This window comes from Equus caballus, chromosome 18, assembly GCF_041296265.1.
Source record: "Equus caballus isolate H_3958 breed thoroughbred chromosome 18, TB-T2T, whole genome shotgun sequence".
In the NCBI taxonomy this organism is placed as follows: Eukaryota; Metazoa; Chordata; class Mammalia; order Perissodactyla; family Equidae; genus Equus; species Equus caballus.
The window spans coordinates 67,989,132-68,003,524 of record NC_091701.1 but is presented as its reverse complement, the minus strand read 5'-3'; the positions used below and the strand labels follow the sequence as shown (position 1 = coordinate 68,003,524).

The 14,393-nt window shown below is 33.9% G+C and overlaps 1 protein-coding gene across 4 annotated transcripts in view; it reads right to left on the bottom strand.

The window, feature by feature from the left end:
• GLS (glutaminase) overlaps positions 1-14,393 on the bottom strand; it is an 80,169-nt gene that overhangs the window by 17,090 nt on the left and 48,686 nt on the right. Inside the window, exon 15 of one of the 4 annotated variants that reach the window (XM_070241445.1) lies at positions 11,425-14,146. The exons of 2 other annotated variants lie outside the window; for them this stretch is intronic. In XM_070241445.1, coding sequence (XP_070097546.1) covers positions 14,117-14,146 — 30 coding nt within the window. In that variant the 3' untranslated portion in view covers positions 11,425-14,116. Of the gene's footprint in view, positions 1-11,424; positions 14,147-14,393 lie in introns of those variants that run through there. One more of the 4 variants, XM_023622237.2, reaches the window with a different exon arrangement.

Genomic DNA, 14,393 nt, shown 5'->3' with positions numbered 1-14,393 from the left:
TATAAAATGTAAAAAAAAAAATCAGTCCAGTGCCATTCTGAGGGCCTATGAGACTGCTTAACACATATCTTTAACATTTATAATTCTTATCAGTAATATTTTATTCAATCTTCCATTCAGGAGGATGGACATGGCAAAATTACACACAGAACTCACTTATTATTGTGATCTATATTAGTTGAGAATTCTTTAAGTAGAACTAAATTCTAAAAGGGAAAAACCTTAAAAGCACGTCTTCTGTGTAGGGAGGGTCTAAAGTAGATTCCAAAGCCTACTGTTAAAAGTACATTCTGGTAAATGCTCTAAACTCCCTTGCCTGATCATCTGCAGTTCCTAAACCCCAATTCAGGATGCAGCCATAGGGAGCAGATTGCCATCACTATAAATCCATGGTTACCAAGCTCAAGAGTATTCTGACATTGCCATGTCCCCCTCAGCTCTTTCCCGGACTCTTCAAGAACATTTCCTATCTGGTCTATGTCCTGAAACCCCACAGCCTCCTCCAACTCCACACTCATCCTCAACAGAAAGCCTCCTTTCACATGCTTCAGGCCAGTGGAGGCCAATGGGCAGAAACTCCCTCAAATTCCACCCCCACCCCCCATGTCTGCAAACCCACCGACCTGCCTCTACCTCTCAACGTGCTATACTGTTGGAGAAGATGCTCTTCCTCCCACCAAACCTACTCCTCCATTTCTGCTGAGAGCTCCACCTCTTTCCAGGAACCTCACTTTATTGGCCATTTCCTCTCTCTTGCATCTATTTCAAGCTCTCCTTTACTGGACGTTTCTGTCAGCAGCCAAACCTGCTCTACTCCAGTAATTCTCTGACCTTTGTATCTCAGAGCCAATACAATTTTCTTAAAAGGAAGTTACCAATATGGGCTACCAATCTTTTATTTTCCAAGTGCAAATAATGAAAACAATCCTACTATCTACTATTATCACTTACTTGGTAAAAGGACATTTTAACACCAAAAGAAGGAAATTAAGAAAGAGATCAGATAAAAGGACACCCTTCCTCTTACTTAACACTTCTCTGCTTTGGTATAGTTGACTGCTCCAAACTTCTTGAAACACTCTTTCCTTGACTTCTGATACTACACTATGGTGAACTTCTCTTTTTTGGTCACTTTTCCCTAGTGGGAGCCCTACTACTCTATCCTACTTTTAAAATGGGAGTTCCTTTTCATTCTGCACTCTCCTGGAGCAATCTCACACACCTCCATAGCTTTGAATCCACTCTTTCCACGCTGACCACTCACACAATTGTCTCCAGTTTAGACCACTCTCCTAAGTTTTAGGGCTCTATCTGACACATTACTTACTTGGATCTCTCACAATACAGACACGTCAAACAGAAGTTAGCTTTCACACACTGCCAATTGCCTACCCATCATCCATTCCCTACCCTGTCTGTACTAACAGAATTCCTGTTTGCTAGGGGTAGTGACATGCCCAATTAAAAATACTTCCCTGGATTCCCTTGCAGCTAGTCTGGCTAGTGAGGGTCAGATGGGTTTCTGGGGGACTTCTTTTACCTGATTTAGCTATCTCTCTTTCCTTTCTTCTTCCACTTTCACCATACAAGTGAAGCTAAAGGTGGAACAGGTATCTTGTGAGTATAAAGTGACAGGCATGAGGTCTAATGCCAACACACTAAGGTTGTTCAGAGCAGAAGCATACCTTACTGATGGCACTAGTTCTGGACTGTCCAACCCCAGACTTCTTATATTAGAAAAATAACCCCGTTTGTCTAGACCACTGTTAATCAACCTCTGATATCTACAAACAGACCCTTAGTTATTAGAACCACCAAAATTAATTTCTTCCTGTACTCCCAAGGTTTGCTTCTCCAGTGTTCTCCATCTTACAAAATGCAGCAGCACCTGTCCTGCTTTTTTAGTATGTTGCTCATACTAAAAACCTGACAGTCAACCTGATATCTCATTCTTTTTCGTCCACCAAATACTATCACCAAATGCTGTCCATTTCATCTCTTAAACGCATCTCATATCTACCTACCTTTCTCACCTCTACTGCCCTATTCTACACATCACATCTCATCTCAGGCCCAGAACTTCAACATTTGTCTCCATCTAATCCGTTCTCCACAGAGCAATGTTTAAAAACCAAATTATGTCATTCCCCTTCTTAGAAGCCAGTGCACTTTGAATAGTCCAAAACTCTTAATATGGCATAGAAAATTCTACATAAATGTTTCCCAAACTGTGTTCAGAGGACTACCCGCAGCAGAAACACTTGGGATGCTTTTTAATCAATCTCTGGGGGTGGGCCTAGGAATCTGCATTTTAAAATTAGGCCCCACTAACAATTCAGATGCACATTAGAACATGGGAAGACCTACCCTACACAATGTGATCTTATCTCTAGACTCATCCAGGGCCAATCTCCATTCACCTCGCCTCACTCTTCTTTCACCACATTTGCGTCCTTTCACCTTCTCAAATGTGTTAAACTTCCTCCTGCCCTGGGGCCTTCAAGCCAGACTATCCTATTAATCCTACTCCACCCTTCCTCTAACTCATTCAAAGTTTACCACTTTTCAGGGAAAACCAACCATACCTACTCATCCAGATAAAATGAGGTCTTCTTGTTACACCCTCTGCTAGCAATCTGTACTTTTCTATCATTATCATACTTGCTTAAAGAAATTCAGCCTATTCTTTAAGGAAATAGAATGTTAAACATACAGCTAACTATTGCCCCTACGTCCACTCCCCTTCCTCCCAGAGGTAAGCTTTACTGGAGCCTGGTGTGCATGCTCTTATACTTTAATTACGTTGTATATTTGTCTCATAAAGTCTTGTTATCAGTGTATAAAAACGGTGTCATATGGTATATGCCATTTCATCTCTCTTATAAGTTAAAATGAACTAGATCTACATATATCAGTATGAACAAATCACTTATCATCTTAATTTAGTAATTATTTATTCAATATCTGCCTCCTCTTCTAGATTGCAAACACCAAGGGCTGGATCATACTTGTCTCATTAACCACTGCATATCCTAAGCACTTTGCAGTTTCTGGCACATAATAGGCAAGAAATAAATACTGGTTGAATGAATAACTAATTAGTGAATGAATAATGAATAGGACAATGCTAAATTAATTTACATAAAATCTGAACTACTCCATCAAATTAAATTGGCTAAATATCTTGAACTATTTCTGTTTGTGTGCTGTTTAAACAAAAACTAGTGAAATACTGAGAGATTCTTAGTAGAAAGGAAAAAATAATTTCAAAGGTTATACATTTTCATTTATATAGAGGGATCTGATCTTGGTCACTGGTGGGAAACCTACATATAGTACCAGAAATGAAGAGGAGAAAGCACACACAAAAGGAAAACAGAATTCCTGGTATACGGATGAGATGAAAAATTGTTTGTAAAGTAAAATTGTAAGTAAAACAGGGACTAATAATATTGAAATGAAAACGCAGAAACCAGAAGGTCCTGGCCACTTTCCTAGAGCCACATAAGTGGGAAAGCAACTTCATATAAATAATGAACTATCTGACCACTCTTGTACCATACTAGATTATTACAAAAGCAATAGTGGAAGAAAAGGAGAACAATTTAATTGGAAAACTGGTACATTTACTGCCACTCGCCAGAGTAAGGGCATTGGAATAGAATTTTTTAATACACTGTAATAACAGAATTGTGCATGCTTCTTCATAATCCAGTATACATGGGCATATTTTTATGATTTTGCTTATATTTAACATTGTCATTAAACTCAAAATCAAACACATATACAAGGACAACTATAAATGGCTCTAGACGAGGATAGAAAATTTGATCTTTTCATCATTCTAGTTCTGTTGGTTCCCCAAAAAAATTTTATCCTGAAAACAAGCGTAGATGTAAACAAAGACATTCACTTTTTTGGATATAAAATTCCAGATCATAGGACTATTATATATAAATAGGATTAATGAAAACTCCTACTTTGAACTTTATGAAAATCTCTAAAGAGTCAGGGTTTAGGAAGGTTCTAATAAATTGAGTCTAACTGATAGATATTTAGAGGAGGCAAACAAAAGGATTTAAAAATGCATCTTCTAAAATAAGTCTTGAGTTACAGTAAGCATCAGCTTTTAGTGCGAACATACTAATTTATATTTACATTGAATGCTGTAGGAATATACAAGGAAATTTTTTAAGTAATGAAAAGCACTTATATCTACAAGAGAGCTAAGGTAAGAAATGATTTTAATGGTAAGATTTAGAGCTGACTATCTTCTATAGTCAAGTAATATTGCAGTTAATTTTTCCTACTTAGATCAACAGTTGAGAACATAAATGTGGTCATGTTAGATCCTGACTGCTGAAAGCCCCTCAATGGCTTCCCATCACACCAAATTCTCAGCAAAAGGGTCTTTGGAGATGATAATTTCTTTTCTATGAGTGAAATACATATGTATATGCAGATTCATAGGATATTGGTGATAATGGGATGGAGACACTGTTTGCATTATAAAAGTTATAGTGAAAAATGAACTTATCACAGGATAATCTTAATATGAAATTTCCCTGAATGCTTGATCTATCAAGGCACTTTGAAATGGTCACTGTCCTTAAATTTTCATGGCCTATCCCAACTTTATTGACAAGGAGACATAAGTTGCTCCTGTTACATTTTGCAATGGGAAACAGTAGTCTATGCTCAAGAGGATGGGCTCTGGAACCAAAACTGCCTGGATGCAAACCCTCATGCAATACATCTAAAAGCTGTGTGATCTTAAGGAACTTACAAGACCTATCTAAATCAACAGAGGTAATAATAGTACCTATTTCATAGACTTTATGAGGATTAAAAAATTCTCAAAATATGCCTTTCACTGATGGTTGACCAATAGTTAAGTCACAATAAGTGATAGTTATTACCAATGATCCTAAAAGCCATGCTATTCAAAGTCTGATGTTACTAGGTTTCTCCTGATGGTGTATTGTGTATGCTCTGCTGCTAGAGCTGACTGAAATCGTTGACATTAGAAGCAAAAGAGGAAATCTACAGAAAACCACAAGATCTTGCTATGCTAGCAAACTGGACTGCCTGGGCAAACCCAGATTACCTGGATTTAGGCCCACACCTTTGAGGACAGATCACTGTATACTCAGTTCCAGCCTGCACAATGCTGAGCTTCCTATGGTAAGGGACTGACAAACGAACTCTAGACTTCCAACGTCTTTAGGCACAGGCAATAGGCATGGATGGGACATTATTTTCCATTTTAAGTCATCACCAATTTGGGGTATAAACAGTAATTTCAAACCTGTGATTAAGATTGTTTACAGATTAACTGTTATGGTTTACTCTCCTATGTCAGAATGAATGAGGATGGCACATCTTCTTGAGGCCAATTTTACTCAGACTCTGGAGAAAGGAAAAGTTTAGTCACAGAACTGGTAATTCTATTCTAAAGTTCTAAGTCATAGAACTTGTTTTAAAAATATTAAAACAAGAATTACGAAATAGAACAAAATTTACATGGATTTTTAAGGTAGAAAACAAAATTCAGAAGTTCATGCCTACGGTATATCACATTGGGCTACCTACCCAGATCCTATGCCCAACTGTCCAGCACTCACTGATGTTATTTAAGTCCAAAAAGCACAAGGTAAACTGAAAGCTTCAACAAGTTAAGAACTTTTGCAGAGGATCCCAAATTCTTAACTAACACAAAATTCTAAGCCTCACAGTGGCACTGAATGAGACTTTTTGCAAAGCAAAAACTACAAAAGACAATATGCAAATACAGCAGCAACCCTCTATCCAGAGCCCCTAAGTACAAGGTAATGCACTAACAAATATCATTATATGATATTTGACAAAGCTCCACATGTAAGGGACACCAAATAAACAACAGTGCTTATTCTGAAACAGTGGCAGGCATATACGGCAGATGTAAAATAAAATTGCACGAGACAAAATAAATATTAAAGCTTCTCAAATTTTTATTACTTGGCTAAAAATATAGAAAATTAGTTTTCTTTCTCCTTTTGTTTCTCCTTCAGGTGAAAGAAAAGTTATACATACTCTAAGTTCTGCTATCATACCTAGTTTAGTTGAAACAGTTCACTAACAGGTAAATAGAAACTTAAGCTCTACTTCCCCTCCTCCTTGAAACCATTCTCTAAAGTTTCTCTTTCAAGTAAAAAAGAGACACTAAGGCAGGAATATTTTATTGTTATGATTAAAGAGGGTTAATAGTATTAGTCACCATAGAATTTTAACAAAATCACTTGTCCTGTAATTTCAAGAGATGTCAATGAAGTTTCATTATGCAGAAAATGTAACATTACTCATCTCAATTCAAAATGGAAACAGTATTATTTAGTTCATTTAGTTAAATTATAAATCTTGTGCATAGACCTGGACCCACAGATGCATATATTTAGAGTCATATGTAAAATAATAAATTATCAGGCATAAGCTATATTATATTGAAAAAAAGAAGTTTGGACTTTTACACTTAGGGGTTTTTTTAACTTGTTCAAGAAAGCAATACTAGAATGGCAAACGTTAACAATATTAAAAGATTTGGAAATGATATATCAGCAATAAGAAAATTTGAAAATGAAAACCCATTTTATGAGTAACTCTGATATAATTTTTTAAGTTACCTTATTTTCAGCCAAAAATTAATTGATAGGAAAGGATGAAAAAAACATATACTTGAAATTAATATATTTTAAGTTTTTCAATTAGGATCTTTAATTTTGAGTGACTGAGAAAGAACAATAGACTTTAGATGGAGTTCAATTAATAATTTATATTGTGGCTTTATACAACCATCACTAATCTCACTTAATGGAAGAAAGTCAAGACTTAAGTTTTATGTTATCCTCTTAAAGAACAATTTACACACAAAATAATGAAAACTAGTAATTTTAACCTAAAGAAAACAAGAGGCTAAAGATCGTGATTTTAATTTGGTTTTTACAATGGAATGGTCCAACTATGAATGGTTATACTTGTATAATTCATGTTAATATTTCAGCATCACACTATAATTTTAATAGGTATAATGTGAAAGCAAGCACACTTTATACTGAATAAGGCCCAGTCTCTTAAAAGTTAAAAGGTTCTCACCTATATAAACTTGCGGAGAGAAGAGCTATCTAAGGCAAAGTTTGAGAATTAGGAAAGTGCAGTAACAATATTTAAATTTTAACATTTGTAAGTCAACAAAGGCTTTTAAAATTAATGCATTTCAAGAACAGCAATATACATTTCCTTTATAAATAAATAATAAAAATCCCAGAACTAAGAAATAGATTGATACTGAGGACAATACACACAAGAGTAATAAACAGACAAATGAGGAGACTTGCTCTGAAGCTACTCAGAGATCCAAATATCTAAAATAAAAACAAGGGGAGTAGCTAGATATTTTGTGTGGTATGTGCTGGAAAAAGCTAAGTTACAAAGAAAACAAAATTTTTTTTAGTGAACATTTGTTTAGAACTCCAATAACCCCTGCTTATTTAAGATCTTTTTAGTTATATATTTAACCTAACCCAAAAGGAATTTATTTTAAAAAGCCAATGGTACATTTATTTTTAGAGTGACATTTCTGCTACACTTTCTTTCAAAGAAGGTTCAAGGGTAATGTCTTATTTTTAGAACTACTGTATAATTCTAACATTCACTTCTAACTTTACTAGTCTTTATAAACTGTGGCACACGACTGTTTACCAGAAAAATACACTTAAGTAGTTTCAGTAAATGCTGATGGGATAGTCTGCCAAATAACTTAGTCATGTTAACTACCACCAGTTATGCTTTCCTGTTAAAAACAAACCACCAACAAACAAAAGGCTGTCTCAACAAAACATAAAACAGACCAACTCCATCAAAAAAGGAAAAGAAAAATTGTAAATATGTTAATTGAGAAAGCAAGGTGCTAAGAAACCTGGAAAAGCTAGTTGGGTGGAGTGGGAGCTTGCAGAGATAAACTCTAAGAATACTTTCAAATTCAGCTCTATAATTCTAATAAATTACAAGATTATGGTAAACGAAAGAAAATCAGATCCAGAAAGGCTGAACTATGTTTGAAAAAGGAAACAAATTCTTCAGCTGTTTACGGAATGTGAATTAAAATTATAACTCAGGGTTCCAAGTGAATTTGCTGGGCAGAGGCGATTTTCATTATATAAACAAAAATCACTAGAAATATAACATGAAAACAGAAGTTTAAAACTATTTCAGGTAAAAATTTTTCTTTTCAAAAGCTAAGCCTTCCAGACAGATAATTTCCATCATCTGAGATATTAGGATTGAAAGCATTTCAGCAAGGTAAGTACTTAATGAGGAAAAAAATTCATTGTTTTTAATAATACTGTGTCCAGAAAATTCATGTCCTCAGATATTGAAAATGTGGCATAAAAATAAGTACACGAAATTGTTCTTTACCAGTGAGATTTTAACTGAAATATATCTGAATTAGTAAATGAGATTTAGAGTTAAAAGTCTACAAGAAGTGTTATGAGATCCAAATTGCCTGAATGTGTCATTTTACTACTCTTTCCTGTGAGCCTCCATACTGGACTGCTCATAGAGTTCATCACAGCTCTCAGCACCAAGGATCTTAACTTGTTCATTTTTTTGTCACGAATACATAACAGTTCTCAATAAGATGTGTTCTGTAATTTATGCAAAAAATACCACAGACACCACCAAAATTGCACTGCTAATCCTATTCATTTTAGTTAAAGGTTAATGGATTAGGAAGCCATTATAAAAGTTTTAATCAACAGAGCTTTACACATTTTGCACATCTTAATGATCTCTATAGCTACAACTTATAAAAATTACTAAAGTGGATCTACAAATCTACAAAACAAGAAACGGGAAACTAAGTCAACCTTTAAATAAATTTTCTTCTGATACATGCTCCTTAAGGAAAAGAATGTTTCTTAAAACCATAGTAATAGAATCACTTCATTAAATAAATATAAAGATCTATGCTCAGTCTACTTAACATCTTCCATTTAAAAAATAAGTACCTTTTCTCTTACTGTTTAAGAAGTTAAGGACGCTAAGAAACATCAAGTTTTGCAAGCTTTGATTTACACTGGATAGATTTTGCCCTAGATGCCCTTATAGTAGTTTTAAAAACAGAAGTCCAGACTCAGATTTTTTTTTTTTTTTTTGGAGGAAGATTAGCCCTGAGCTAACATCTGCCGCCAATCCTCTTTTTGCTGAGAAAGATTGGCCCTGAGCTAACATCCATGCCCATCTTCTTCTACTTTATATGTGAGATGCCTGCCACAGCATGGCTTGATAAGTGGTTCATGGTTCAGCACCCAGGCTCCAAACCAGTGAGCCCCGGGCTGCCGAAGTGGAATGGGTAAACTTGACCACTGTGCCACTGGGCTGGCCCCTCAGATGGTGTAATTTCTAAGTTTCTTCAAGTCATGTCCATTGCATGGTACTGACATTAATAAACTACTTGTGAGGGAGGCAGAGGGAGAAGAGGGATAAAAGAACCTCTCCCAGTACAATTAAACTCCTTCTAATTCTGAGCAGTGTAGGAAACAAACATTTTAACTGCTACAATTTGAAATAAAAGTGGCTAAACTTGATATATTTGAATGTATGTTCAAGTGTAATTTTGCCCTTGAACTTCATGACAGAGAATGGACTAAGGTAAAGTCTATTATGAATCTAAGTGAAAATCTGAGGGATGGGTCATGATGCATCACAACAAGCTTGTTTTGGTTTTATTACACAATGTAAATATTATGTTTAATATAAAATGGTAAAGAAGGCATTAAGCAGAAATCACGTTTCTGTTTTTAAAAAGGCATTCTAGCATTTTCAAAACCATCTAAGAGAAAAACCAAAATTTTTACAAATGAATAGTAAAGCAGATTCATAAACCAAAAATGTGTACAATTCTTGGAATAAAACTATTCCGTAAACTGTTCAAACTGAGAAATACATCATTTAAGTTGAATACAATCCTTCTACATAATAAATCTGGAAGCTGCTTTAAAATATAAAGTCAACTTCCACATGAAGTCTGATGTTCTTGCTTTCCCTTCTGTGGAGTTCCCCAATATTCTTACTTTATCCAGACAGTGCTGATAGTGAAGGGGAGCAAGGACAGAAACCACAAATCTTTCAACTTAAACTGAACAAGTAAATATGTCATATTTTATAAATTCTGGGGCAGCAAAAATGTTAGGAGTTCTTTTATGACAAAACTTGTAATAGGAATAGATCAATGAACTATTTATACATAACATACTATGTGGAAAGAATTGCTGCTGATTTTCAGAAAATGGATGGATAGATAGACATATAGTTATACACACTTTATACATACACACATTATAATAAACTATCAAAATACAGACTGACATATCAGCATCTATCAGTGGTTCTTTTGACAGACATTCATGCCTATGAAACTACACTGTCAGATCAAGATCACCAAGCTCTTTGTCACCTCTCCCTTTCCTTCAAATGGGTTAAAAACAACAAAAAACCCCACATACGTCTTTAAAAGCAAATGATCATAAACTGTTACATTCTGAATATACCATGACACAGAACTCCTTATTTACTAGTCCCAAAAGAACTTAACGCAAAAAATCCCACAGATATATACAAACTCCTATAAGCAACGGTATTTCCCCTTCAAATAGTTTTAAAACTTCTACAAAATATATAGAAGTAAATGGAAATATATAAAAATAGATGGAAATATATGTGGGACGTCTCTGGATATGAATGGCTGATTTAATCAAACAAAAATTTCAAGTACTGTATTTGACCTACAATGAATGAAGCCTCATGATAATTTGAACCATGGTGTGGAAATATACTAAGTTCCTTCTGAAAATTAAATTCCTTAAAAAGTAGTTAAGGTGCATTTCTATATTGCACTTATTCCACTGAATATAAATTCTACTGAGACTGACAGTTCTATTCTAAAGCAACATTATGATACTCTTCATTTGATTTAGCAGTATGTTTTTCCTATTCAAGACAACACATAAAACACAACAGTTACATTCTTCCTCAGAAAGCAGAAAGAACCTGCAAATAGGGCAGTGTTGGTTTTTTTAAGTTGTCAAATGGAAAAACAACAAAAAAAACTGGGAGAAAAGTCTTTATTCAAATACTTCCAGTACAACCAATAGGAAAACGTCCTCCCCACCAAAAAAACCCCGCCGACACTATACTAGGTTAAAAAAAAGAATCAAATGAAGCCCTTTTGAGTATTTCTAGTTTCTCTTCATAGCAGCCTCAGAATTAATTAAAAATATAAAGCACTTTAATAGAATCTTCATAAAGAATTTTTAAGTTAAAATTCCAACTGTTTGTTGTACTTAAAATGCTGGAGTTGCTTTCATCAAAAAAAAAAAAACAATAAAATCAGCTTAAAATAAATTTATTGTACAATACAAAAGTAGGCATACCGGAAAATAAAAGGTACATTATTAAATATACAAAGCAAATGAAAGAAAGCTAAATAACACAAATGTTTTCATCCAAACACTAAGATAAAATGCACAACATTTATGCTAAAAATAAAGTATTTCAGAAAGGATATGCATTTCAAATGAAATGTTAACGATGAAAAAAAGAAAAACAAATATGCTAACTTCTACATGCTTGAATATCAAGAATCAGTAATAGCATGAAACATTAAATTCAACAACACTGGGTACTTTTCAAGAACTTTATTTGGAAAGGTATTAAAAAATACTTAAGGAATTAAAACAATGTCCTTAAATCTGGCAAAGGTTTTCCTTTTTTTCTTTTTAAAGTAAAGTTGGAGGGCCTATTCACAATATCTTCCCCCTTCTTCCATTTATACCTTCCTACTAAAATTTCTGGATGCTCTTCCTTAACAAGATTCTATAAACACAATAGCTTAGATAACCCTATCTCATTGATAAATGTGCATTTAAACCTTACTAACATAGTAATAAGTGCCACAAATTAACATGATTTTGAAATCTATACAAACATAAACACAATATGAAACATTAAAATTTCATTTTATAAAGTAAAACCAACTTCCAAGTGAAACAGTAAAATGTAACAATTTAGAACATAGGGGAAAAAATAAAGCCTTTGTTGCAAACTACCTATTAAGGCATTCAGTTCCCCAAACCACAAACGGCTCTGGTGAAACTGATACAAACACCACTGTCCAAAGAGTCACAGAGAGGCGAGGCCTTCAGACACACCACTCTCCTGCAAACGGCCAAACCAGAAGCATCCAATTAGGACATGCATTAGGATCTGCACATTAGAGGAACACTCAAGTAACCGTAAAATCCTCTAAAACGTAGTATGTAATTATTTAAGTATGTAAGTTTAATACTTAAGTTAGCCCAAAAGGCTTCTGACCAACACCTCTGAGAGGGAACTTCTTTTCCTAATATCATAGTTCCCAAACTCAAGACCTCACATTGTCAGGATTTTCTATATCTATAGTTGCACTAGTATCTAAATTACTGTGAAATCTTTTTTGCTACACTCTATTTACTTTTACAGACTTTACCCTACCACATATGTGCCATGATACTAAGAAACTGCATATCAAGTTCTCCTTCTAGAGCCCCCTCCTGCCCCCTCCATATAAGTTTAAAACCAATTAAAAAAAAAAAAAACCCTCGAAGCTGTGGGGAATTGTGGGGAGAACTCAAGAGGTATATGGAGGAAGGAAGAAGTGTGAATAGGTCCTAAGAATTTTACAATCACTTTGCCAGGACAGAATTTAAACACTGGGAATTATTTGAAATCAGGTTATCTAGAACCTATAGTCCTTCTCTTAAAACAAGTTTTGATTCTCAATATTGCATTTTTATAACCAAACAAAAGGATTCAGATCTAACAGATATTTTAGTAGCATACTTACTACCTTCAGACTGAATTCATTTCCTAAGTACTCTAAAAGAGTTCAAATAGAACACACTATGAGAGCTTATTATAATTTATCATAAAAGATTCATTAGCATTTGTGAAATTATTAGGATAATAAAATTATTAAAAGCTAAAAACCAAGATTCATCATTCATATTTAAATATAACATAGAAAAAGTTATGTGGATAATACGAAAATAAAATTGTTCAGGTAAACATTTCACTTGAAGACACTCACTGTCACTCCTTCTGAGTAACCATTATAGCTTTTTAACAATGAAACATGTCATTATCTTACATTTGAAAATCTTTGGCTGGAATGTTTTAATAACATAAGACACTCCTATACATGACAATTCTGACAGAACATAGGAGCGGCAAAGTAAAAAAGCAATGACAGGACATATTTTAAAGTGTCTGATAAAATTTAAAATGAATTTTTAAAAATTTAAAGCCCATCGATCACTAAAAATGGCATAAAATGTAAACTGAAGCTAATTTTATAATCTGCTGTTATTAAATAATTTGGGATTCATTATTTTGCCTTTTTAGTTTTGTATTTAGCATAGAAATACTTTCTATTGCCACTACAGTCATCATCTCAGTTTTAAAATTGGAAAAGAAAAAACAAAATGTAATGAAACTTAGGAGTTCAATGTGTGGGTTTTAGAACCAAGAAACTACAAATTTCTGTTGCTATTTTAAAATGGGAATCTGACTATATAGTTAAAATTTTAATTACACCAAGAAAAATTTTAAAGAAATTTTTCCTTCTTGCATTTTTTAAAATAAAGCAAATTTGCTTTATTTACTTACAAATACTTTTCTAAAGAACAACAAATCCACTTTTTAATCTACTATCTTTATACAAAGATTAAAAGAAAAAAAGCTTTATGGCTCCAGCACTCAAGGTTGAGAACACAAAAAAAACTCAAATAAATATTTATAGTATGCAAAAAAGCTAAAGGTGTTTGAAAAGTTAAATGAAGAACATTCTGAAACTAGAACTCATTTCTTTAGCTTTTCTCTCCCAGACTTTCCATTCTATACACTACAGTTGTAGAGATGTCCTCATTTGACTCAGGTGACACTTTTTTCCACACTGTCTCTTTTAAAGCAAGTTCTTGTTGGAGACTTTCATAGTCCAATGGTCCAAAGGAATGCTAGTTGTTCAAGCAACATACATAATTTATTAGTGCACTTGAGTGAAGAAAGGTCCAAGCTATAAAACGGTATTTTTCAATGAATGTTATTAAAATCTGTTAACATTTTCACCCACCACCATCTGATGTTTTGCTCCATGTTACTCATGTTGATTCCCATGGAAGTTTCTATTCTGTCGGCTTAGCATAATTCTCATATATTATTAGAAGTTACTTTGATTGGAATTAACAATAGGAAAATGTGCTTAGTATGTATTCAAAATATTTTCTACTTATTAATGCTTCACATTAGGTTCAAATCTAATT